The sequence below is a fragment of the Doryrhamphus excisus genome, chromosome 4, assembly GCF_030265055.1.
Source record: "Doryrhamphus excisus isolate RoL2022-K1 chromosome 4, RoL_Dexc_1.0, whole genome shotgun sequence".
Lineage (NCBI taxonomy): Eukaryota > Metazoa > Chordata > Actinopteri > Syngnathiformes > Syngnathidae > Doryrhamphus > Doryrhamphus excisus.
Window position 1 is genome coordinate 7,244,555 of NC_080469.1, and position 27,896 is coordinate 7,272,450.

At 40.2% G+C, this 27,896-nt stretch overlaps 1 protein-coding gene across 7 annotated transcripts; it reads right to left on the reverse strand.

Moving 5' to 3' along the window:
* Positions 1-208: 208 nt before the first annotated feature.
* Positions 209-27,766, reverse strand: gapvd1 (GTPase activating protein and VPS9 domains 1). Of its 7 annotated transcripts, none has more exons than XM_058071149.1 (28): positions 27,609-27,766; positions 24,652-24,855; positions 24,266-24,533; positions 23,603-24,175; positions 23,187-23,270; positions 22,977-23,111; positions 22,465-22,654; positions 21,832-21,912; positions 19,355-19,509; positions 17,772-17,901; positions 17,311-17,436; positions 16,700-16,873; positions 13,173-13,310; positions 11,864-11,998; positions 10,122-10,241; positions 9,773-9,850; positions 8,503-8,849; positions 8,108-8,195; positions 6,635-6,706; positions 6,423-6,551; positions 5,722-5,848; positions 5,508-5,620; positions 5,032-5,191; positions 4,760-4,947; positions 4,377-4,590; positions 3,072-3,144; positions 2,774-2,971; positions 209-2,558 (listed from the first exon to the last, which is right to left on the reverse strand). In XM_058071149.1, exons 2-28 carry the CDS (start codon positions 24,834-24,836, stop codon positions 2,418-2,420), a joined length of 4,422 nt encoding a protein of 1,473 aa, XP_057927132.1. In that variant the 5' UTR covers positions 24,837-24,855; positions 27,609-27,766; the 3' UTR covers positions 209-2,417. The 7 variants fall into 7 exon arrangements, with proteins under 7 accessions (XP_057927132.1, XP_057927130.1, XP_057927131.1 ...); XM_058071147.1 differs by having other exon boundaries at positions 19,355-19,512; XM_058071148.1 differs by lacking the exon at positions 27,609-27,766 and adding an exon at positions 27,099-27,242 and having other exon boundaries at positions 19,355-19,512.
* Positions 27,767-27,896: the final 130 nt, after the last annotated feature.

Genomic DNA, 27,896 nt, shown 5'->3' on the forward strand with positions numbered 1-27,896 from the left:
ACTAGATTGGATGCTGCTGCTGCTCCCACCCCCCACCGTACAATTAAATTCCATGCATAAATTTCCCCGCTACCTATTGTACTGTGTGAACCAGATGTACCTACAACTGTCCAAGAAGACGCACTGAATAATACAGCACTAATGTGCATGAACAGTAGGTGTGATACATAGCAGAAATAATGTATCAAGCATGATAAATGAAGGGGGGAAACATCAGCTTATTTTATTTTCTAAAGACTTACATAACACAATAATTACAGTAAAGACAAACCAAATTTCCTCGCATTTCATAGTTGTGCAAGCATACAAATGTAAAATTAGATGCAAGGTGTTCTATCTTTGATCTCTGTGCAGCCTTTAAACTCAGTAGCACAGGGAACATAGCAGTATAGCTTTAAGCAGCAACAATAGTTTGCTGTTTTGTTTTTTTTAATTTAGACAATTTATAACCAATATGGAGTTAGCAGTGGTACCAGACTGAATTACATTTGTTTCCCATAAATCCAATTAGTATACTGTAGACACAACCTAGAACAATTATGTTCCCGTAGATGGTTATAACATTGATTACACAGCGTAAGAAAGTGTACAAATGTGAACGCTCACATTGACAGCAACAGTTAGGTCTCGAAATGCACTGCTCCCTGTCAATATATTTGAGGAACGTACATATTTTGTGCAAAATAAATCATAGAGTTCTGATATCCAAGTTCCATGGACTCAAAAAAAAAAAAGCTTTTTGCATCCTCTGGCAGGTACTGATCCTGACTCAACTCTATCATGAGCAAAAATGTGCAGACCAATCTGTGACTTCATGCAAAAGGCAACAACCACGCACTCGTCTCACACACCCGTGTCACCCAGCATTAACTGAACAGTGTTGATTATTTGCTCTCCCTGTAATGTGTTGTGCTGTCAGCTCATTGACTTATAAGACATGTAATGGATTAAACTATAGTACAAGTGGCATGTCTGTGCACAGAAATTCTGAACTGAACTGCAGTCATGCTTCTGCTAGAATTGTAAAGATGTAACTGGGATAACACAGCACGTCAATATGGAGTAAAATAAATATAAGTGCACAAATATCTGTCCCTTTCTTGAATGTATGGGGAGGTAGAGAGCTAATTTCCAAATCATTCACTGCCCACGCCATAAAGTCACTTCACTGGCATCCATGAGAAATAAAATAGCTTTGTTCACTTAATGATATTACAAAGATAGCGCTAAATGAACCCCAAATGTAATTCCAAGAAAAGGCTTTAACCCCAGTAGAAGCAAGCTAGCTGTGTAATTCATCAAATGCAGAAGTGAGTGTACACAGACATATAACGCTACTCAAGTTAATCCCACTGAGGTAAAAACAAAGTGGGGCATTTGTTCAAATTCAAGTGCATTAAAGTGACTGAGGCATGGTGATCAGTAACATGGTGGTGCTCTGCAAAGATGTGTAGAGAGCAGTGAAGAGTGTGTTTGTGTGTGGGGTTTGGTATGGGGGCATGTCTATGCAGAAAAACAAATAGTAACCTATAGAGGTTGCCCCCACATAAAGGCACTATTATCAATATATCTTTAATGCCACCACAAGCTGACCCTGTATCCTTTTCATCACCTAGCATCCACAAGGTAGGACTGCCCAGGTGCCTTCCAAAACCTTCCTTGCATGTTCTCATCATAGCAGCATCACGTGCCTCTTGAAGGGGCATGCTATGGATGTGAGTTAAAGCATTAAACAGAATTATAGAATTCAATATTCTATTTCATATAAATGTGTGGGCACTTGTGTCAAAATTGTCAAGTGTCCCACATTTGGGTTGCGAGTGTCTTTAAATAAGCTGCCATATATTTTTTTTTAATTCACTAATAGATTGGTGGGTTTGTGGGAATTCACATAGGTGTTAAGAGTCACTAAATCTCATTGCCTAATATACAATTTAATGTAACATAATTGAAACTCCTTTCCTTTCACTCTCGGGAGGAATAAAATGAGATGATCACACCAACAAAACCTGGTCCCTTTAAATAGGTTTATCATTTAGGTTGATTTCATTTCTTATTTTGTACCTGCTTATATATAAAATTCCTAAGACAGACACCCAAAAAATGAAACATGACATAGGAGACAGAACGATACAAATAAAAACCCAGATCAAGTTCAAGGTTACCATGTTGCAATTTTTTCCCCAAAGCCGTTTTCCCACCACGGCTAAAACCTGGATTTTTCTCCCCACGTATGAACAGTAATATTATATATTCTGCAATCTTTGAGTGTCTGTGGCTATGTACAAGCTATACACATGACAAGCAGGCTGAGGGCCATCTTTCAGAAGCTGTGCAGAGGGAGCAGTTGGGCGGGAAGGCTCCCAGTCTCCCGGCTCCTTCCCCCACAGTCTGCCCATACAGGTGGCTGTTCTGCTTCACTTGCGATCGTCGATGGTCTTAATGAATTCCACCGCCGCGGTGAACTGCATCCACCAATAGCACTCCTCCCCACTCAGTCGGCTGGCATAGAAATTATTGATGTACTGAACGGTGGACAGCAGGCAAGGCGGGTTTGCCTGGAGGGGAGGAGATGCGGGGATGTGCCCACATTAGACGATAAAATTTTTTTAAAAACTTACACTACACTGCTCAGACACACATATGGATATAAGGAAGAAATAGCTTTTGGATAATTTTTGGAGATAATAATACTAAATTTAAATATTACAATTAAATATTAAAATAAAGTTAATTATTATGAGTCTAAATGAAGAACAAAGTCGAGACTCACCCTGATTAGGACAAAAACAAGGACAGGAACAAAGTCATCTGCTCCAGGGACAGAGTCTTCATTGGCCAGACTAAGGAGGTTCATGATGGTGGAACACATGCGCAAGATACATTGGACTTTGTCTCTAGGTGTCTTGTAGGCATTGATGGTCTTGATCTCAGACTGTGCAGAGGGCCAGGGAGCCTCTTTCAAGTAAACCTGTAATCAGGGGACAAATATCCAAACCTGAGCACATCATCCTTGTAAAAGAAAACATATATACGTATATATATTTTTTTTTAATCAAACGTGTTCATACCTCCGGGATTTGAAGTGCTTTATGATTAGCCGTCACAACTTTGGACAGCCGCTGGATATGTTCATGGAAAAGCCTTTTGGGGGTGGGGTGAGATGGGAGGATAAATCCTTCTTTAAAATACAGTAGCACATGGTAGGTTGGTAGCACTCTAAAATATAACTAGCATTTCAAAATCCCTGAAATTGCATGTGAACATGGAGCTACTACTGTTGAAATGCCAAAATAGAAATATTGCCATTTCGCAGTTTGAATTTTGCGGCTTTGAAAAATTAGTAAGCGTTGTTTTGTGGTTGAATTCCACCTTTTAATAAATTGAAGTATTGTTTGTCTAGATTAAGCATTTTCAAGCACAAATAAGGCTAAATTAATTCAAATATATATTATGTATATATATAAGGCATTCAGAATACGCATTCAAAGAAGCGGTGAATGTTATATAATAGTGTTGGGCGATATTTTTTTATGTACCGGTATAGATTCTTCCAATGAAAATGACTTATAACGATGTACATAAGCAAGCAGAGTTGATGATATATAAAGATTAATGAAATGCTGTCATCATGAGTCCTGAGTAAAACATTCTTTTTTAGCATAGCTCATTGTAGCTGTGAATACGCATTCTCCAAACACGAAAAACACACTTCCGTGACCATCCTTTAAAATAAGAGCACCGTTTGCCCCATAAACAAAACAAGAGCATACAAAATATCTTGCATATGCAGTTTGAATTGCATGGGTGACTACATCTTCTACAAGCACAACGTGGGCAGAGGCTGACATTCCATTAGAAAAGTATTATCTTACAACAATGGCTGGTTTGAATGGCTCATTGTTATATTTACTATAATTGCCAATATGAAAGTAAAGGTGACCATAGGGGTCTCAGTTAATGTCTAAAGGACTGTAATATTTGTTTAATGTATTTAGAAGGTTGTAAACACCTTTTCTATGCTATAACTACTAAGATATTAATTTACAAATATGGAATCCTACTTCATCAATATTAATTTATCACAGTCAGGTCTGGAGCCAATTAATCACAAGGGATTACTGTATATCAGGGCATACCATATAAATACCCAGACTTGCAAATTTGCACCCTAGCATTGCCTGTCTGACCATGTTCTCACCTTTGTGCTTCTTGCAAAAAAAATAAATAAATGAATAGTTCATGAGCTAATGGTGTTTTTAGTTCTTCTATTAGAATAATAGTTTTGATGCATAAGAGCAAGTTTGTTCCTGTATCCACAGAACTAAGTGATCGTTATACAGCAAAATGTCTTCTGAAAAAGTGTGATTACTAACTGATCTCTGAGAATGTCTCCATCCTGGTTGGGGTAAAAGGCCAGCTTGAAGATGCGGTTCATAACGCTGCGTTCGATGGCCATCTGGGCATCTTGCAGCTGGTCCTCACTTGCATACTGCCAAATGGCATCACGGGCCATGGCACCGTACAAGTAGCGCAGAAAATCCTCCACTGCTGCAGTCTTGTCATCTGCTGCTGTGCACCCTTGGAATGCTGAGAAGGGGAGGGGGTAAATAGTTGCCACAAACATACAGCTTTCTTGTTTTGTTATTAAGTCAAAGACTCACACACAGTGGTGTGAAAAAGTGTGATATATATATATATAGATATAAAATAGTGTATATCCCAAAAAATGGTTGAAAAAATATTCATAAAATTGTACCCTTGATAAAGTCAAGCATCCTGGACTCCATGTGTTCAAGAAGAAGACGAACACAAACAGTGGTGAAATAGCGGTTGGCCACTTCCTTGTCTCTGAGAACTCTCTGGAGAAGCCTCTCCAGATGGGCCTGGGAGGTTTGCAAGCCCTGGCGGCACCTCGTTAAATAAGCAATGTATGGAGCCCGCTTTCTGAAGGAAACACATTTTCTTTGTATTATTGACCAAAAAAAAAATAATAAGACAAAAAATCCCATCATGCTCAACTCTCATTACCTGTAGTCCTCTGCAATGGCAGCCAGAAGTTTCCTGCAGGTGCGGGGGTCAAAACGGCTGACACAGCGTGTAGTCTCCTGGATCTGAGCCATCTGGTTCTTGTCCTGAAGGTTGATGGCCTCTGCGAGCTGGACCTTTAGGAAGCATACGATCTCATTGTCTACCAAAAAGAGAGGGCAGGATTAGAAGCGCAGCAATATACATCTGCACCGTCTTGTGAATGATGACCAAAAAACTTGAGTTTTGTGGTTTTACAGTTCACCTGGTGTCATTTCATTCTTAAGATTGTGCCCTTTCTCCACATGGCATGTGCAGGCACAACATTTTCGATGTTACTAGTTCTACCTTTGGATTAATAATTGCATATTTTTAAAAGGTTTGATTTAGCTTTTGGTGCAGTCTTGATCATACCTGCAAGGAGTAATTCTGAATTTCCTAATTTTGAAAAGACTTACAACTGAAGCATGTGAATATACCTTCTGGGTCCATGTGGTCAGGAAGACCATTTCTTGTGGTTGTAGAGGTCATGATGGGCAGAGCCACCGAGTCTGCTGAGCATAACGCCAACCGCAACTTTTTCTTGGCATCACTGGAAGACAATAACTGTGAATATCTATCCAAAAACTACATTGTTTTACAAAAGCAGTGCTTTGTAGGAAGATAAACTGTTCGTGGTAGATTTTCACAGACCTGAAAGAGAACTTTGAGCCATGCTGCTGGGCAGTCTGACTGGCAGAGTCTGGGAGGTCATCAGTGGAAATGTTTTGCATTGCATCGTCTCTTGGAGAGTCGTGCACGCCTTCTTCAACACAAAGATCTGAAATGAGAAATCAAACAATTCAGATAAGAGAATTGAATTGAAGACTGAATATATTTAGATTTTACTTTGTATAATGTTGATTCAACAACAACGATGTCCACTGTCCCTGCAGTGTTTTTAAAAGGGTGTCTTTCAGGTCTCCTTTTTCTTTTTCACAAAAAAATCTTTGTTCTTTGATCTTTGTGAGACTAACATGAACTTTCTAGCCTGTCATTCGGTGAACATAAGTGCGAGTACAGCTCTCATCTGAAAAGCATGCAATGGTTTGAGTTGTGTGGAGGTCGTCTTTGAGTACTCGCGAATGTGGCCACAGCGAAATAGACGTGCCTGGAGGCGGGCCGTGGGTGGAATACAGTATAGTAGTACACTGCATCTTCATCGAGAGCAGTTTGTAATACTTTTAGTTACTTTATTTCAGCTATATACAAATAGGCCTTTAAAAAGATAGACTTTTTAATACACTGCATATTTTGATAATGAAGGTGCATCTAATTATGTACACAGTGACGTAAAAATGTACAAATGTCAACAAGTTGAATCAGTGAAGAATGGCAAATGAGTTAATCCTGACCTCCAGCACCCTCATAAACCACACCCACTGTGGCTCCATCACTTGGGCTGGTCCTCTTTATGTTCCTATACTTGTCCAGGATGTCTTCAGCTGCCTGGACTTGGGAGCTCTGTCTGGGCAAGGCATCATCTGATGAACCAACCAACACACAAAAATATTTAAAATCCCACACAATGTGGTGGATTCTCCTCAAGAAATGTTATCGAACAAACCTTGCGTGATTCGCTCCTGGGCTATATCATCCTTCTCCTGCTTGTCTCTTTTCCGAAATGCTGCTATTGGAGCTGTGAAAAGCATGTAATGGTTTGAGTTGTGTGGAGGTTGGCTGTGAGTAAATTAGCCATCTATGAAATAAATATATGCACTTTGGAATTGACTTTTGACTTGGACGTATAATCAAAGTCAAAATGCACATTGGAATGGGTGGTCAACTGATGAAAAATCTCATTCCACTTAAATGTCTCGAGTGGAATTATGCTAACAAACAAAGCAACCAAGTATAATTGAAATAGAGAACAGACTACCAGAATATCATTAAAGTCCACTGAAAGTCATTATAGAAAATTAAATGCAGTCCAAAAGGTCTGTCGGGGCTTATCCTATTAACACAAATGGTGAAAACAGGACAAACAAGTGAGGAACTGAGTCTAACGTTTGATGAAAAAGACAGTAAACACTGGGTAAATGTGTCCACGTATGTTGATATTCTGTATTGTCCACACATTAAAATGGGAAAATAATGCTATGAAACAGACAGATGCATGAATGTAAATTATGGGAATTCAAGATGCACCATGTTACATCACAGCTCTAAAGGGCAACATCTACTAAGCAGCATGGCACAAAGCCACAGCCACAGCCTTAGCGGTAAAGCTAGCTTGATGACGATAGCACGACAGTGTTACCTGGGACATCACTTTCAGCAGTCCAATACAGCACTGTGAGGAACACAACAAACGGGGGTTGGCCTTTCACACAAAGGTTGCTACTCTGCGGGACAACTGACTGTGTGTCACCAGGCAGAGCTGTAGGACAAATACATTGTACTCTGCACAGAATGGTGGTTCAGGCTCCAACGGCTCCCAACTTGTGGCCCATTTTATGAATATCAATTTAATGTTTACTTAAGAAACACAATTATCTCAAGGAGTAATGTGCAGTCACTCCATGTGGGCGCGGCTCATTATTCCCCAGACAGATGCATGAGATATGGTGGTAGAGTAGAATTGCAACAAGAGATGTGCCATCTATCAGTGGTGATGACAGAGAGGTCCATCTAATGACCATTAGCTGCTGGTTGACAGCACTGCTGGAAGGGCTAGCGCCACACAATGTACACAACAAAATCTCCTCTGATGAGTGATTAGCTTTGAACACTCTATATAAATCTGCAGCTAGTGAGACGTGAGAGAAAAGGGACTGGACACGTCTCTAAAGTAACCCAGACAAACAAAACACATCATTTTCCAACCGGAACATTGGGAATGTACAACATAGATCATCATTCTTTTTCTCCATGTTATGAATTGCGCCTTGTTCTGCTCTTTAAAGTGTGAGATTTTCTGTCACTTGTGATCAAAATAACTTTTTTCCCCCTGAAACGGGAAATGAAGTAGTGCAAAAAAAGGTAACTTTTTTAAAAAATATTGCTTTGTTGACAAAGGAAGCAAGAACTGTTTCCTTACCTTTAGGAATGGCCGACACAAAACGCTTCTTCCACCAGGGCCTGTTGCGATCAGACTTTTCATCATCACTGTCTTTTCTGTCCTCAGACTATGAATGAAAATCACAATGTACGAAGTGTACTATATTATCAATAGTAACTGGCTACCAAAAATACATAAAATACTAAAACTGTCAAATGAATCTCTCTCTATTTTCCCTCGAGATAATAGCAAAGTAGGACGTAATCTTGATTTTCCAAAGCTTCACCCAGTGAGTTTAAGACACTGTAGCAGCTTCGCCATATGATGAACATTCCGAATGCATTCATTTTGTCCACTTTAAACTGCTTTCACTTATTTTCACCTTTGTCCAAGGCTGAGTGTGGCTTTGTGTAATTGATGGCAAAGATTCTTACCTCTCCTTTCAAAGAATCCTTGCTGGGTGACGAAGATGGCCCTAGAGGAAAGGCCCCAGCAGGGTCACGGTCTTCAACTGCGACACGGCGATTGAGTCCGGGGTCACTCGTTGGTCGACGGCCTGGGCAGACAATGTCAGAACTGCGGCTACGGACCAACCTGTCAGGGAAGGAATGGCGCTGCTTGGTGTGCTCCAACTCGGCCTGAGCCAAGCTGTGGGGCATGAAGAGTGAGTGGCGCATATCCTGCCCCAGGGCGCTGGCTTCAGGGATGGGGGGATCTGGGGGTGGGTGAGCAGGCCTGGCATAGTGTACTTTAGGCCTCACTATTGTTCCAGTGGTGGAACCTGTAACAAGAAAAGCCACATGAAATGTAAACTCTCAGGATACTTCATTTGGTAGACAAATGTTTATAATTAATTGATTGATATATTTGAAAAAACAGTAATTATGAACATAATTCTGTTTTGACTGGCACCTGATAGTCAATTAATAATGCTTATTATTGTGTTTGTACAAAACATAGAAAAAATAAATACATCTCCAAAAAGCGGTGAAATTGAGGAAACTGTCCTTCCATATCTTCATGAAATGCTGCTTTGCAACAGAATTTCTGTTGCAACGACACATCATCAGTAGGGTAAAACTAACCTGTCTCACGACGGGTCTAAACCCAGCTCACGTTCCTATTAGTGGGTGAACAAGCCAACGCTTGGTGAAATTCTGCACAGTATTGACACTGTGGCAGCAAAAGACATAACAGGAAGAAAAAACACCTAAAAAAGTGGGGGAAGATTGCAAGTAAGAAAGATGTAAGTGGGATACAAGCACTAGGTGAAGGTAGGCCACCTGTTCCAAGGGTACACTCATCTTCTGAAAAGCTTCCAAAGGCAGCCTTTTTTTTTTGCCATAAAGCACAGTGGGACGAGGGGACAGTGCCAAAGAACCTGGGGTGAGGTCTCTCAACCTGTCATCCCTTCACCTTGCAGCCACAACAGTTACTCTCCGAACAAACTCAGCAGTACAAAGCAAAGTCTAGACAAGCCAGAACAAAAGACTCCTACCCCATTAAACAAATGGTCTTAATGAAATGGCATGTGGACTAGCACGCCCAACAATTAGCATTAAAACTGGAGCGGGAAATAAGCCCTTTTTTTTTTTTTTACTTTTACGCAAGCTGTTTTGAGGGCCCACAACATTAGGGTCTGGATTTAATAGCGCTAATGTCTAACGATGATTGGGTGTGAAGCATTTTATGAGTGAAAATTACCTTCCCCAGAGGAGAGAGGATCAAACATGGCCAATAAGGAATCTGCCTGTGAGGGTGGTGATGTGAGATGGTGTACTCCTGTAACAACAGGGCAATATGATGTCATTACCAATTACCACACAAACACACAAATGCAAACAGCTTAAAAATTGTTTTGCAAATTATGTCTATAGTGAACACTCCACTGTTCAATCTCTCCGAGTTAAAGTGTAACTGTTAAGCTGTCAAGATGAGGAAACTGTGATTTAGATTGGTGGCCACTCTGAAAGTGACAGAGATGGATGGTTCTGGCTGTTGTGGACTGGACTAATGAGTTAGCAAGTCTAGCTGGGATGTGACACTCTCCTACCGTGGCCTGACTCCTCCCCATCTGGACTGGTCACAGAGTCCTTTCCTCCAAAGTCTGAGCTGCACTCTGATCGCAGATCCTCTATCTTATTGGGGATGTCTTCTGAGGTCGCACTGATACCTTGGGTTTAAAAAAAAAAAAAGAAACAAACAAAAAAACACAAACAGCAGTGTTTATGCTTAGGACAAAAGCAACTCAGTGGCACCAAAGTCTACTGAGAAATGTGTCAGCGTTCAAAAGAAAGACAAAAAGAGTGGGATTTTTTTCCCGCTCTTTATACTTCATCTCTTAGAAGGGGATCAAGTGGGAGCTGTAAATTGTCTGTGTAAGCTCCCATCGGTTATGGCAGAGGTAGGAATGATGCTGGAGCTACGGACATTGTGCATTGGATGGATCCTGAGGGACATTTGGATGTATACTGAGTAAATCACCACTGGTTTCTTATCTGAACACTGCAATATAATTCTGACAACAGTTACCACTCTTTTAGAAATATCATCTCCCAATTTCAAATGAGAAAAAAAATTAGGGCTATTCCTGATGGGCCCTCAGCATCATTTAGTTAAAAGGGACCTATTATGCTTTTTCCATTTTTCTGACCTATAAATGTAGTTAGAGTGTTGTATTCTCTTGTTAAACGATGCCAAAGTTTCAGATAATGAGGTGTACTCATCTGCCCTGAAAAAAGTTTGGGATGGATCAAAACGCTCGGTCTCAAGGGGAGCAGTAAAACTGCCCCTTTGTGATGTCACAGATGGGCGGACTTCCTTATACATAAATAACCTCTCTGCCCTACCCCAAGCTCTGATACTCTGTTTACAAAACTGGCTCAGGCAGAAGTTATTCCATTTGGTAATTCCTAGTAAGAGAAAAATATTTTCATCTGTCAACAGCATTTCACACGGGACGGTTTTTATTAACATGAATGTGAAATATCCGTCAAACTGTTGCTGGTACTAGAAGCAGCACGGTCTCGCTAGGAAAGGTGCATTACTTTTGGACACGCTTTGCGTCCACACGGCGCCTTAACGTCCGGCTTCTGAGCTCCACTGCACCAACGACACCTTTGACAAAGTTTGTCCCACAGCGCTCTTCCTCGGGCAGGCAAGGTTGCCACACGTTCAGCTTCTTACCAAGTTCATACACAGCAAGTCAGGGGTCTACAGCCAGTAGATCATGAGCTGCCAGTAGCTCAAACAATTTTCAATTAGCTCTTCAAATACTTTATTCATTTATTATAACTCCTATACACACTATATTAGAAAAAGTGGGGTTCGTTCGTAGTTAGGAAGCACTTTGAGCGTGGGACCAATCACAGTGGAACATGACCGGAGGCAGGCCGTGGGTGAAAACAGGCCAAGCACAAATCCAAGAAAATACTGGAATGAAAAAAATGCTGGAATAGGTGCAGATTCTGGAAGAATTATAAAGCTTTGTATGCTGGTTATCTTATGTAGCTGCTCTGTAGGACTCCACAACTCCACAACAACAAAGGGTCCAAAAATGAGCAAAATAGGTCCCGTTTAAACACAGTTACCCAAACATTACAAACTAAAATAATACATTTTTTAATTGTTACTTCTCAAAGTTTGAATGAAAACATCTTTGTGAGGGCAAAACATGCAGCTTTTTATATGGACATATTTAGACTGTAAGTGTGGCTACTTTGTCTTTATAGGCTTGACTTGAAACTTGGACTTGCAATGTATGTGCAAAGGGAGGAATATAGTTTAAAATTTTACCTGAAACAACACTGAGGCCTGGAGTGCTGGGTCGAGAGCTGACCTCACGGACTTCAGTATCATCTGAGGTGCTGCCAACCCCTGAGCAGCTCTCCAGCTCCTGCAATCGTTCTTCCTGTTTCAAGTCTGGAGCTTCTGCAGATTGAAAGAAATAGCAGGAATAGGTCAAAAGATGATTCTCAAAACCTTTTCTTCCTATGTGTGTGTGGTCAAGTCCTGTTTGAATTACACTGTAATCATAGGGGTTGTGCCAGATAATAGTCATTATGTCACTCCACCACTTCCCTCTTGACGACCATTGCCGAGTGCACACATATGCATGGAATCAAAAGATACATTACCACGTGTGATAACAGCCAAACAAAACCATAAAGCTAGTGAGCCCAGTTCTTTGGCTGCCCAATGGAGCTGTTGGGTCGAACCCAGAGGCTCCATATGAACAGCAGTACTCATTTGCATGCTCGTTAGTAATAATGTGCTGGTGAAGTGCTCTGTAGAGTGTAGTTTTCTGCTTCCAAACCATGAAACAAGCACACTGCTTGAAGAAAGCCTCTGATCGTGCTATTACTGAGCAGAACAGGAGCAGCAAACGGAACAGAAAGCAATCAAGATACTCATGCATGTCATCTACAGCACCTACTGAAATGGTATATCTAAATTAACTTCAGGCAGAGATATTTCCAAGGATACACTGAACATTGTTAATAAAAAGGCACTCATTGACTTTTACAAAGAAATGAAGTTACTTTGTGCATAATACCTCATAAATTAAAACAAAAAAGACAAATAATGTTCCACACTTGGACATACTGTGTACTCGTCATTCACAAGAGAGTGGCCAAATGCGATGTGAAATGGGAACCTATGCAAAACCCATCTATTGATTCTGCCTGAACAAAACAAACAAAAAAAACAAGAATTGACGCCACATAAACTGAGTGAGGACAGATGCCGTCTTTGCGCTTCCCTCCCCACTGCTCCTTCACAGGTGCAAACACACCTGGAGGTCCCTCCAAGGAAACCCTAAGCTGCCTCTTACTGGCACACAAGGATTGTCCTGAAAGACAGGCAAGTGCATACAAATATGATGACAGATGTGTGCACACATTTTTGGTATGGAAGACATTGTGCACACACACCTGGTGCCCCTGCCCCCACTAAAAAGCAGTAAAAACATGAATATGCATGAAAACACACACACATGGAAACACATATTAATGACTGTGGTGAATATGAAGCGCAGGCATCACAACACCCAGCGACAACTTAACGGTCAGAAGGTGACAGCAGGATGAACCTGGCTCCCCACCTGAATCACTCGGCAGGACCTCCACACTCCAAGCCTCGCTTGTAGTCTCTGAGATTGTGGAACCGTAGGGGTCCAATAGCACCGAGCCCGAGCCTGGGAGACACAGCAGGCTGCCAAGCATGTTTTCTGCAGCTGCCCCTGAGAAAAGAGAGAAAAGATTTAACCTCCTTTTGTACCAAGTCACCTCCATTGTCAAATACATCTTGCACTTTTGTTTTTAATGGCTATTTGCTTTTAAAAGTTTGTTTATATTCTGTGACTAGCTGTGTATAACATGTATAAATTTCTACCCAGTAGAGTGCCAACTAAAAAGAAAATAATATGAGGAGCCAGTAAGTAGCGCATCGAGATGTAGCTTTATATTTGTGATATCTTTCACATTTTAGAAATTTTCATTAAAATATAACTTTTTCCGGACTACAAGCCGATTGGAGTATAATTATATATATTTTTTGATAAAAAGTACCTGCCAACTAATGAACAAATGTACGATTTATGGTTTATAGAAAATGATCATCGAGAGCTCTACTAATCCAAAAATGAAGCTACTTTTTGGGGTAAATAGTATAGACTAGGGCAGGCGTGTCAAACTCAATCACACAGGGGGCCAAAACTTAAAGCCTACTTTAGGTCTACTTTATGCTTTGCTGTAGTTAAAATGGCTTTTGACTGTCTTATGCCTTTTTAGAAGGTGTTTTTTGTGGGTACACTGGGTGCCACCCTTACTCAGGTGGGTACATAGGATACCCCGAGTAGGGGAACGGATACCTGATACATTTAATGAAAGGATCGAAATGTGATCAACTGAATTATATCTAAATCAATAGACAGCACTAGTTTAAAACATGGTGAATTTGAGGTCACATGCATTTTACAAGCTCAAATGCACCAGCACTAAAGGTCAGACGTTAATGACAGTATCTCACCCGGTCTGATTTTTCAGGCCATGAGTTTGGGCTGTTGATTGCACCTCACATTACTCACAAACAAATTACTGTCCTCACATTTTGTTATTAAGCCGCCTGCACAGTGACCACCTCCCCTTGAGAACACAATTTAACAAGGCGGAAGAATGCAGAGGAGTGGCAAATGGCAGGCAGGTGTGTAGGTGTTCAAGGCTCTCACGATGCCCTGTGATAGTTACACCCTGAGGTCCACCTTGCTTCCACTTAATGACGTGCACGTGCCATGCACACACACACAAGTATGTTGGTGGGGGCCAGGGCTCCCTTCCTGCTGTCCACGTTTACAATCTTCAAGACCACTTGTCTTTCAGGTGGATGATTGAATGAGTAGCACAACAAGAAGTGAAACAATTAGAATTTCTGCCTCATTATCATGGTAATCTTATCAGTGGGATAATGAGGTATTAATGGATATTTAATGTGCTGCTCATAACCCAATCCCTTGGAGAAAACACATAAGGAAATCGCTGTAAATTCACTTAATGATGGAAAAGTCCCCCAACGCCATATTCCAAAGAATGAAAAATGGTGGATGCAAATGAGAAGGAACCAAGGTCAATAAGACTGCAGGGACCAAGTGAATGTCAGAGAGAGAGAGAGAGAGAGAGAGAGAGAGAGAGAGAGAAAGTGAGAGAGGGACAGATATAGAGCAAGACAAGATGACAGAGAGCTTGGTAACAGAAGCACAGAGGAGAGGAAACAAAGGTGTGAATGGCACACTGAAATAATTTTTTTTCGGAATAGTGCCAAAGTCAATGTCCTCTCTTGAGTTTGCAAATTGAGGGGGAAAAAAATTATAATCTGACATAATACTCTTAATTTTGAGAGTTGAACACTAAAATTAGATGTTATTACATAAAAATATATTTTTGAAATGTCCAACAAAAAAAATGTTTTAATTTCAATGTTTTAGCATTCCATTTTCCTGCAGTCCAACAAAAGAACTTGAAAAATATGGTTATAGATGACATTGCATTGTACCATGCAGGGCTCTACATTAAAAACCAAAATGACTTGCCCATGGGGAATCCTTAAGGTGAGAACTACTTGCCCGAACTTGCCCCATGTAAAATGAAAAGACTGCCATAATGATATCATCTAATTTTTTGTGGCATCACATGAGAATCTCAAATAAATAAAATAATATAATAAATAATACCTTACACATCGTAGTCGTAGTAAGCAGTGATATTTATAAGTTGTGCACCACAATGAAACATTTGACACATTTGTGTACTAGTAAAGTGTTTTTAATCCAGAAAAAAAGCTCAATGGTCAAACAATAATTTGTGAAGCAAAGGTGAGAAAAATCCACAGAGAAATTGAACCGCTAGATTTTGTAGCTTGTGCAAAATCAGCACTTGGTATTGGATCTAATGGGTGGTGTTTCATTGTGACAACTTCAAATTGTCACAGCAATGTGATTCACTCACCTGTGCCATCCTTTGATTTGCTGCCTAATAAAATACTTGTTTAGGAGGCACTGGTTCATCACTTTTTGCTGTTTCCTTCAGAATTAGACGATGTTGGCAGCGACGCCATGATGGATGTTTTCGTAGTCAAACGATCGCTGATTGGTTGATCGCGAACAACGGGTGTGGGTAAAACGCGGACTGTGGGTTACGGACCGCGGTCTAAATAAACGATTCTGATTGGTCCATTTCAAGATTTGCAAGGATTGCTTTGCAAATTACCACCGGAATTACGCAGTCCGTGTTTTACCAACACCCAACAAGAACCGCTTTAAAAAAAAACCTCTTGGCAGTATGGCATGCTAAAGTGCACTTGCCCGACGGGAATATCACTGATTAGATTTACTTGCCCGAATTTTGTTTTAACTTGCCCCGGGCCATCGGTACATCGTTATTGTCGAGCCCTGCCATGATATTCCATTCATTGTCTATTCCTCTTGTTCCCACTAGGACTGCGGGTATGCTGAAGCTAATCCCAGCTGGCTTCGGGCTAAACAGGTCACCAGCCAGGGCACATACAGACAAACAACTATTCACACATCTACGGACAATTTAGAGTCTCCAATTAACCAAATGCATATTTGGAATGTGGGAGGAAGTTGGATTACCCGGAGGAAAGCCACGCATGCATGGGGAGAACAGGAGTAGTGATACAGGACAACATGCTAACCACTCGGCCAGCATGTGCCCCAGATTTACCATAATATTGTGAAACAAAAATTACTTTCTACATACTTTAACTTCAACTTTAGGATACCAGGACAATCAAATAAGTATCAAACATCTGCCTTTATGAATAAAACTGTGTTTAGTTTGAACTGAAATGCATTCTAACATTATAATTCATTATTGTGGCTATATTTTTCAGTTATGTACAGCTGCATCATATATACTATGTACGGTTTCTAATATTTTATAACGGCACATTTCAACCCAAAATTGTCTCTTGGTGCTATTTCACATATGTGCCACAAGGTGATGACATTTCCCTGAAACTATTTATCCAGCAGAGACTAAAAGGGTCCTCATGAGGTGCAAGTAAAGGTGAGGAATGGAAAAACTATTTACAAGTAACAAGGCATAGCCCTACCTGCTATTTCCTGCAGCCGATCTTCATCCATGTTGGGGTCAAAGTCACTGCCAAGCACGTCCGTGCTCCAGGTCTCACTGACAGTCTCAGAGATGTCACGATCCTCTGTCAGGCCCATCATGTCTCTAATCTCAAACTTGCGCAGTTTATCATCTAAGTTGTCCTGAGTGGTGGCTAAAGGAGATACAACACATTGCTCACAAATACAGCATGTCAACATAGCGTCCCACCTTAAAAAAAATATCTATTTTTGATTGCATAAAAGAAGCTATGAAAAAATATGTACATATTGTACATATGCACAGTGTTGAATGTAAGGAAAGTTATGGAAGGAAGTGGTTCTAAAAAATAAATGTATATTGTATATAAGTTGTGTTGGGCATTACGCATCGATTGGATTTATTACTGCCTTTTAACCAACCAAAATTATATTTTTTCAGATTAGTTCATTAATCAACATTTTATGTAGTATAAGATATGCCTTTATTCATCCCTCATTGGGGAAATTTGAAATACTCGATTACTAAAAAATTCGATAGCTGCAGCCCTACTTTTCAGCACAATATTCGTCCTGCAAAATAAAACAAATAAAAAATAAAAAAATCACACACCCTGTTCATGCTCCAAAAGCTGCAGAGCCTCCACCCCGTTGCTCCCTGAAGGTCCAGCTCCCAGCTCGGAAACTGACTCGCCCTCCAGGTCGAGAGATGACACGGAATTAGAACGATTAGATGGACCTGAGAAAAATATTTGTAGTTAAAATCTCCATTTGGTTAAGTAACAATTTAATAATCATGAACGTTGTGTAACATCCTGAGAGGAAAATATAAAACCACAGACATACCACCAAGGCCACAAAAGTCATATATAATAAAAGTTGGAGTGGGGGGTGTGGAGTCCTGAATATTTTAAATGAAGTATTTCAACATAGACAGGTAAGACGCCCACAAAGATATCTATAATTTATGGTGAGTAGTGAAATAAACAATAAATAAATAATATTGAGTTTTCTGTGGATCATGTCAGAGATCAACCTCTCCGGATGTCCTAACAGGCCAGAGAGAAAACTTACCTTCAGAAATGCCTTCCAGGTTGTCACTGCAGAGGGAGAAGCGCAGAGTTTTATCTGGTTTACCATGCAGCTTATTGTCATCTGCATGGCTGTCGCCTTGGCCCCCTTCAGCCATCTGCAAGTTTAAAACCTAAAGAATAGCAATAGCATGGATAGTATTGTTAATACTATCCATAAGTAGTTCTTATTCTTCTTATTACAATTAGAGTTAAACAACAACACATAATCTGCCATGATGCTCATTAAAATGATAGAAAGTAGGGCTGGGCTATATAGCCATACTTTTAAAATATCGATATTTATTTTAAGCACAATATCAAAAAAGAGCATATAGTTCATATCGTTATAGACTGGATTTGGTTCAGAGGTCTCATGTTTAAAGATGGTGCCAACCGAGTGACCCTTTAAGCATGTGTGCAGCTATGGATGTTCATTTTGTTACGTTTATTAGCTTGCCACTGGCTGCATTGCCTACACTTGGGAGCAGCTGTTAGCGTTGAGCACCCCTTCGCTATGACGAGCAATCAGAGATACCCGCGGAGATAAGGAGGAGGAGTGAACAACAAAAAGACTGTATAAAGTTTGCTGTATAAAGACAATATCAACCATGTTTACCGACTGACATGAGGGGACATGAGTTGGAAGCACTAACGGTACTAACCTGGCTACAGAGAGACTACCGTGAGTGCAGCATGATTGCACTGAAGATTGAACATATATATATATATTTTAAAAAAGTACTATTTATACTATGAATATACTATAGCTACAATTTTCCTCTAAGATTGTTTACATTTTAATAAAACTTTGCAGCAAATTATTGTAGTCATAGAATTCATCATGTCCTAAAAAGGAGTAGGAAGAAGCAAATCCTATTTAAGCCTACTCCTTGAAAAAGATAGTCAGTTTACTTCCTGCATGTGTCATCTTTCTTTAATAGAGAGAGATAAAGATGCAGCAAATGATGCAATGATGAAAGGAAAATCAAAAAAGGTTTTAAATATGCATGAATGAAAAATCAAAGGATGAGGGGAGCCTCCTACACTAAAACAATCTAATGTAGGTCAAAATATGCTGAACTAAGTTTGTGTTGGAGTTAACAGCAGAATATGGAGATGTTCAGCTATTAAAAAAAGAGCTGCAGGAGAAAAATTAACCCTGGCCTGCACATGAGCGCCTCTACTCTAAAAGTTGCATTGAATTTATGTCATTCGACACTGTTAGGATCTCTCCATAGGCGCTGAGTTCCTCTTCCACATCCTGATGGACATTCAAGTCGAGAGAAGCATTTTTTTTATGCCGCAGGTGAATTCCAGGGCAATACCTTTGATATTGAGCAATTACAGTCGACTCATCTCGCTCGCGTTTATCTGCAATTGTAACTTTTTTTCTTTTTAAAGACTTAGTTCCCCACGCTAGACACTATTTCAAGCAGAAGCAGAGTGTATGATGATGGTTAAGAAAGATGCCACAACAGATACTCTATGCAGAGCTCAGGCAGTATACACCCCCTTCAGAGGGACTCCAACAAACAAAATACATTTAATTAAATTTAATAGATATCATAAATTCAAGTACATTACCTCATTTTCTGACATCATTCCAGGGACAGTCTGAGGTCCATTTCCTAGTGATATCACCAGCACCTCTTCTGGCATGAGCTCCTGCAGCGACTCTTGGGAGCTAGCCTCTGCCTCCCCCTCCTGGGCTATGTTGGTACGACTACGGCTCCGAGCTGCTGCTGTTTGGTGTTTGGAAAGGAACCAGAGGATAATGGAAAGAATTAAGAATCTAAAATATTTGTTACACGTGTTCAAACCAAAAATATTTCTGTTGAAAACACACTGGAAAATATTTGATTCCTAACACTGCCTTGTGCATTGTGTGAAAGCTGCAGAAAAACGAATGATGAGTGTTTAAATGTGCTTAAACAAGCTCTACATGAAGAACTTTAAAAAGCATGAAATGGAAGTATTATGCGTGAATCACTTAACATGGAGATGCTCATCTGTATGAAATCTGCCCAGTGACAGTTTGAGTCTAAATATTGTACAGGACACAGTAAGTCCAAGTGTGCCCAAACCTTTTAAAAGCTAACAACAATAGCGTATTAGGTAAGTTGAAGAACTCGCTTGAAAAATGTATTGTTCTTCTACCAGGTAAATAAGCCACCATGTTCTACTCAATATAAGTTGCTTATTAGTCACATAGATCCATACACCATTTTTGAATATGAATCAAAATGAAAGACCATTCTGATTAATACCAGGAGAGAGGAATTGGGTATTAAAGATGGATTTGCATAGGAACACTGTGAATGACAGGATACAATTAAAAATGAATAAGATGTAGCAAGGGCAGGCAAAATATCCTTGGCAGGTACTGTGATAATCTAATTTATACTTTGCGGCAAAGTGCTTACTAATGAGTACGAAGGTTACTGGTGACTGATAGATTGATCCAAACATCTGTCATATCTATAAAACTTATCAAAATGAAATGGTACATCTTCATTGTAGTCTAAAAGATATATTGAAATTATAACCGCACCAAGGACAGTTGTGAATTTCAATGACACTCCAGATGAGCGAGTTCTTGGCGATAATGAAACAACTACCATTGTACCCTGAGTGGGACAGATTGTCATTGAAGTAGTAACCTAAAAAACATTTTGTAAAATCTCTGATGCCGAGTGTTCCTGATATCACACAAATCACAATACGATCTCAAGAGATTGCACAATACTTCAGAGGTTGAATCACTGTGAAAAACTAGAGACCTGATTAAAAATTCATATGAATGGGTAGCTCACTGCAAGACATTTGACTTTTACAGCTTGCTAACAAACACTTCATGTGTGTTCGGCGAACATGATGGACAGTCTAAATGCTAACAAACTTGTACCATAATTTCCGGTGTATAAACCGGCACTTTTTTTCCTCACGCTTTGAACCCTGCAGCTACAGCGATACAGCTAATTGGTGGTTGTGTTACGATCTAGAGACATCTTGTGTGCTTGGGAGCAGTCACTTTGCAATTTGTGCACATGCCCTCATCTTAAAGAAAACATGGAGAGGTGATTTGATTCAGCATTCGGGTTGAAGGCGATTAATGATTAGCAACTTTTCAACTTTTTGCATGGTGGGCCAAGTGGTTAGAATGTTGGCCACACAGTCAGGAGATCTGGGTTGGTATCTCCATTTGGCATCTCTCTGTGGGGTATGCACGTTCTCCCTGTGCGGACGTGGCTTTTCTCTGGGTACTCCATTTCTTTCCACGTTTCAAAAATATGCAAGCTCTAAAAATTGTTCATAGGTATGAATCTGAGTATGAATCATTGTCTATATGTACCCTGTGACTGACTATCAACCGGTCCAGGGTGTACCCCACCTCTTGCCCGAAGGCAGCTGGGATAGGTTCCAGCAGTGCCTCAACCATAGTGAGGATAAGCAGAATAGAGAATGGATGGATGGATATTGGTAATATGTTTTTGAGAATAACACCTCACATTAGTGAGCAAAGCAAAGAGTAAACACCTCAAAAGTAAATCACGAAGAGACATGTCCTTATGTTGACAGTGTTACTAGTCCGTATTTAAATTTAGTAGTCTTCATTCTGCTTTTGTGTTGAATCGTATTTTGGGTATTACAATAATTCATATTTATGTATGGTGTATACCAATGCTCTTATTTCATACTCCTATATTTTTTCAGCCCCTAATATCGGTATTGACCCCCCAAAAAAATGTATAAATCGGGCTCTAGTACATACCAGAATGGATATTATGCCACAGACCAAATTCTATATGAAACAGCAAAAAGGTGGGATAAAACCCCAAAATATCCCAACCAACCAAATAGAGCAAAACAGACTGAAAGTGCATGAAAGTGAGCAGAAAGGGTGTGCATCTTTTATAGTACTTGGTGCATGCAGTTATGTCGGAAAAGGGTAATCTAACACAAGGCTGGCAAGACTAGCTCGCTAGGATAGGATAGGTTATCCAGCTAGCTTGGACTAGCTGGATAACTTCCAGCTACAATACAACTGACAGGTTACCCACCAAAAGGGGTTACTAATGGAATGTGAGCAGACAGGGAGGTGGCTGTGTGGTCCCAGGATGTTATAGCAGCTAAGTGTTGTCCTGGTGATTCATTGGCAGCACAAGAGGGGGGAAAAAGAAGGACAAGGCAGGGGGTGGAAGAAAGAATACAGAATATATCTCACATGTCCATTCAAAAGTATTTTGAGCATCAAGATTGTGGTTCAATCACAATGATATTTCCGAAGCAAGTGGTTCCTTTTCTAATTGAGGGAGCGTTACATTGAAGAATTTGTCTTTAAAATACTAATGAAGGTAGTCAAAGCATCTTTCCACACATTCCAATTACAGTTGAGTTCATTTATATTTGGTAGTTTAATTGGTTGTCATTTCTGTAATTGAGCCCCAATCCAGACCATGCTAATTATCTTTATAACAAGCTGAGAAGAAGCTCATTAAATCTTCATAAACACAGGCCTCTAACTAGTCATCACTGCCCTGCCTGTTTATTTTGTTTCTCATTAGAAAATATTATAATTGATCCTCTAGTTCTCGTTTCAACACATGCAAACAAACTGGACCTCCAATCTGCACATCAAACAGTGGTTGCATCATTGTCAGCACACAAATAAATAAATTGGAAAAGAGAGATACCAATAGGGAGTCTGTTCTTCTTATTGGCAGGAGTGCTAGCAGGGGAGAGCTGCGGGGTGTTGGAGGGGGTGAGTTCCAGACTATTGCTCTTCACAGATGATTGGGGTACATTGGCCAACAAGGTTTCCAGGGCCATGTGCTCTTCCTCCCGAAGGTGGTCCCCAGTCATCACACTTCGTACAAAATCCACCTAGGCATGAAGATAATTTCATTCTTGGTTGAAATGATCACACATAAGCTATAAATATACATAAGCATCTAGAAATGTAGAAAGCCTGTAAGAGATACGTATACATAGAACAGCTAACACTTAGCAACTTGTAGGGATTATCACTTATCACTTGAACTAAAGGAGCTCCGTTCTCAGCCAACCCAAAAGGAAACCACTTTGTGAAACTAGAGTCAGGCAGTTAACATTAGAACTTATAACTGACTAATTAGTCCGATCAAACATGGTCAAAACCAATTTGACTATATAGTTTAAAGTGTGTAGCAGCAGCTAAATCATTTACCAATGCAATCAGCTGATGATGTGTAACATAGACAGCAGTCCTGCTCAGACCCTCGAGAAGATTCATGGAAGACATGGGTGGGGTCTCAACTGCTCTTCCACCAATCACAACATCCAGAAAAGCAGCAACACAACTCTGTATAAAAAAATAAGTACAAAAACAAATTACTTTGAATGACTGGAATAAAAATGTGAACATTTTCACTCATACTTTTTCAAATTTGGATAAACAACTTTTCCGTCTTGGGTCTGCGTCATCATCTGCCATCGCCAGCTGCTGCAAAAGCTGGCCAACCTATACACGCAAAACAAAGATGTAGAGTCCATTTTATTTTTATTAGGGTTTTTTTTGGTTTGTTCAATTTATTTCATTTGAAAGCGCTTGACATTCCAGTAACAATGTTAAATAACCTTAAGAAATTAAAATTTGACTGCTTTTGGTATAATTACATTATCATCATCATTACATTAATTAAAAACTGATCTCGAAATAATGTTAACAATAACTTTTATCTGCAATAATTTGGACGACAGTTATGGTCCAGCAAAATTAGTTATCGCGACAGGCCTCGTTGGTACAAAGTAGTTTATAAAAATGTAAGTATACATTTTCCCCATACCACTTACCTGCATTAAATTGAAGCGAGCCACTTCATTGATAGGGGCATCAGAAATGATACCATATTGCTCCGGGTTAACAATCGCTGGACAGATGAAGCAGGTCAGCAGTAGGTCCGTGCACATAGTGCGCACCTCACCCACCTCCAGACCTTCCACACATGACAACGTCTTGTACATCTGTGACACAATCCATCGCAGGCTGTGAGGAAAACAGTAGGTGTTCTGCTTTAAGTAACCAATGAACTTGTTGACAAGAGCAACCAGTTTGGCTTCATTGGTCTCCACAGCTGCCTGCACTCTTTGTTTATAGCCTTCAGAGCCCTTCTCTCCAAAGCGCTCCTGTTGAACTGGAGTGAGGCGCTCCGTCACTTTGCCTGGGTCTGTTTCTAGGTGGTCCTCATCTTCCACCAATAGCTGCATAATGGGTTCATGGAGGGTGGCAGTGAGGAAGAGTTTGGCTGAGTAGAGGCCCTCAGAAAAAAGCTTGAAAATGATGCTGAAGGCACATGTGCCTCGTCGCAGTAGTCGTCGTGGATTGTCACTCTCCTTCAGCTCAAACTCAACTAGGTATCGCAACACCTAGTAGTCAAGAAGGAAACACAGACACTTGTAATTGATCTTTGATCAGTTTCGACTGGTTATACAATAGCTAGGAAAAGTAAACCAAACCTGTAACAAGTAGCTCTCATCCTCCTGCATGATACAGTTGCCATAAAGTGAAGTGAAGACTGTGTGGATGACCCCCTGAGTGTGCTCCTGGTTAAGCCTTTCTCCTGCCACTAAGCACGATGCCACTAGTCTGGGGTTCTCCCTCAGCCGAGCCAGGAACTCACCATACATAGTCTCGTGGAAGCCCAAAGTCTTATAACCATCAACAAACTGTGTGTCTTCCAGCATTTTGGCATGTTGGCAGCATTCAGCTGGAGAGGCCTCTGCACTATAAAAACAAGAAAAAGACACACTTGACATTATTCCTATCTCACCAAGTGGAATACCACAGTTACGACTCCGGAGTGTTTTTACAAATAAGTAAAGATTCTGAAGGTTCATCTGACCTGGTGAGAATGAGACGATCGAGGTTGATCCTTTGCTGCTTGGCAATCCAGGCAGCCCGGTAAAGCCTCTCTGCTGTCTTCAGGACATCACTGTTTAGTCTCTGGATCAGCTGCTTCTCCGATGCCACATAAAGCCGCTCCTGCTTCAGGTGGTGGGCCAGATTATGGATGTCTGGCTTCACCATCTTCACCAGCTCACACCGACTGAGAAAATTGGCAGAAAATGTGTTTTCCATGAATACTTATTATACTAAGAATACTGATGACACAAACTGCATTCAAACAAACAGGAAATGGAACAAAAAAAAAAATATGGCGATTCGGAGAAAGAGAGTCTGCATAGAGAGAGTGAACAGCGACAGTATGAAGATTGCCGCAGAAAGACTGGATCAACCATGTTTACCATCTGTCTTCATGGGGTAAGTGAGATGGAAGCCGGCTGCAGAGAGACTGCCTTGACTGCACCAAAGAATGAACAATATATTTAACTTTTTCTATATTTGTTCAAAAAAAGACAAGATACAATTCTAATATTGGCGGCTATTTGTAATTGTTCACATTGAAATAAAACTTTGCACGCTTTGCCGTTTGTCTAAACTCACTTTGTGGAAAAAATATCGCAATAGGGATATATATATATATATATATATATATATATATATATATATATATATATATATATATATATATATATATATAAACATATACATATACACACACCCGGGGTACTCCTGGACACGTAGATCTGTGAATTGATTATGTGATGCATTCTACTGTAACCTGCTGCATGTTCAAATAAAATTAACATATTACCATATATCATATATCATTATTCAACCTAAATATGTCGGGAAATGAGTGTTGGTCCATATCACCCAGTCCTACTCGAAACACCAAAAACAAACTTCATGAGAGAACTGCTGTAACTTTCCAGAACATAACATAAGTTCGCCATGCTCCCAGGGGCACCACATCAGAGTGATATCCACCTTTAAAGATTTAAGACATAATATTTTACAGTAATAATTAGGGATGAGCCAGATACTCGTTATAAGAGTGTCCGCTACGGAGAATGCATTTTTGCCGGATACAAGTAAACGAATCTTTGGTCGTTATCCATATTTGTGTTTAAAGAAAATACTCATTATGTATTCACTCTTCACACTCTGTGATTGGCCATGGTCACACACAGCGACTGCCTCTCCTGAGGCGGACTGTACAAGCGGCGGCCAGAGAGGAGCTCAGCGGCATCTCATTAAAAAAGGGCTGGTGTTGTGTTTATTAGGTTTTCTTCAACTCACCATTATTATAGTTAGTATCTAAAGTTACTTGGTAAACTTGTCTCGTAATGTACGCGAGCTTGTGTGATGTCACCATTAACATTAACAGTTTGACTGCTGCATTGACTAGCCACAACATTCGGTACACCTGCGTAGGAGCACCATCAAACACTCACACTGTATGGCTATGGTCAAATATGACACCCCCTCAATATGCTCAAGTATGGACGTTGGAAATGTTAAACCTTTTTCTACGGTGTGCATTTCACAAGAGTCGTTGTGTCACGTCGTCTGCTCTGTTTGGGTGGTGAGATAAAGTCACTTGGAAAACTTTGCTTCAAGTACTGAACACTGTATTTTCTGAGAAAAATACAGCAAACGAGGCTGACAGATGATTTCCCTATCCGCCATCATCACACGTCTGCATGAATCAACAACCTCACATAGATCATTTAAAAAAAAAATCTACAATAAGTCTTACAGATCACTTACACATATATGTGTACATGCAGTACACATATAGCAGAATAATAATAAATATAGCAATATCTCATCAATCCATGTCAATTTCAGACCTAAAATAATGTACAGATGTAAGATCCACACATTTTCATTTAAACCATGTCCACTTCCGGTTTATGCCCCGCCAATCCAGTACAGAGAGGATACCGATAATTAGATGGGTGAACATATACAGATACAGGTGTACTCATTCATCCCTATTAATAACATTGTACATTAATTTTACAGAGAACGTACAAAAATGTCCCTTATCATTCAGCCAACTTTCTTCTAGGCAATCCGTTCAGCAAATATCTGCATTTGAAGCGTTTGGATGTTAATGTGCGTTTGTCCAGCTTAATTTGAACTACAGGGTGCCCCAAAATCTGTATGTATGGATGTAGAATATCAGATATACTCATGCCTGCTGTATATTTCCATCCATCAAAGTTCGACACCACACCAACCTACAATTATATTATAATGACCATATGGTTAACTTAATATCTCATGTTTAAAAAAATGAGCACCGTTGTCTATAAAAACGCGTATTTGGATGTAGCTCTCGTGTTAACATCCATTGGACGTTGCAGGTGGTTAGTAAGTGTCTTTAATAAAACACCGATTTAACATACATTATATGTCGGAACAATACTTTCACTTCACCTTTGCAGATAACGCCTGCGTCTTTATGCTTCACTGCTCAGAGCAGCTCTTTTGGTGCACAAACGCATATTTGAATCAGTTATGTGTTTGGAACAGAGTGTAACGCGGCCGCGTTGACGCATAGTTCAACGAGCTTGATAGCATATCAACGGACAAGGTTCGGTTCGAGTGGCGTCACTGTTGAGTTGCACATTAAGTCAGGCAAAAACTTAACGTTGAAATCACAATAAGCTATATGGGGACACCGAGAGAACCACGGACGTGCTACACAGCAACCGGTCAACACAGTCCTACATTAGCACTGATTTGGTGAACAAACTGTTGGGGTTAAACGAACATTAGTCAGCCAACGTCCACCAAGTTCCGCTGCTAACCTCTGCTCGTCAAGTGCGGAAAGCTAACATTGAGCTAGCGTTAGTTGGCTATGTTAGCCTAGCTTAGCATAGGTTGCAAGCTACCCAGTGACCAAATAAAGCCAACAAAACATCCAGCATAAATCCAGAAACTTACCGAACTCAAAAGGTATGTGTCGCTGTATCACAGTGCCACCAAACACGGCGGATCATGAGATTTACCAAGCTAGAGGAATTGTTTGTCTGCGGTTGGCCGTCTCTCACTGAGCTCTGCAGAAGCGAACAGTACTGTCATTTGCTGTCATCACGAGGAGACACGCGTAACACGCATGCGCAACCCCTGTTAAGGATAAAGTCCAAACAACCAAATATGCCAGGAATGAAAGCTATTTAAATTTTGTCATTTCATTTTTTTAAACCAAACCCTTTTTGTCATTTACGGAAA

What these genes read in the sequence shown, in the direction of transcription:
- gapvd1 (XM_058071147.1), bottom strand. Translation starts at nt 24,836, where the DNA reads ATGGTGAAGCCAGACATCCATAATCTGGCCCACCACCTGAAGCAGGAG. An exon ending in CCAGGAGCGAATCACGCAAG is followed by an intron (nt 6,552 to 6,634) that starts GTTTGTTCGATA and finishes TTGGTTCATCAG; the next exon opens with ATGATGCCTTGCCCAGACAG. An exon ending in TGACCACATGGACCCAGAAG is followed by an intron (nt 5,192 to 5,507) that starts GTATATTCACAT and finishes TCTTTTTGGTAG; the next exon opens with ACAATGAGATCGTATGCTTC.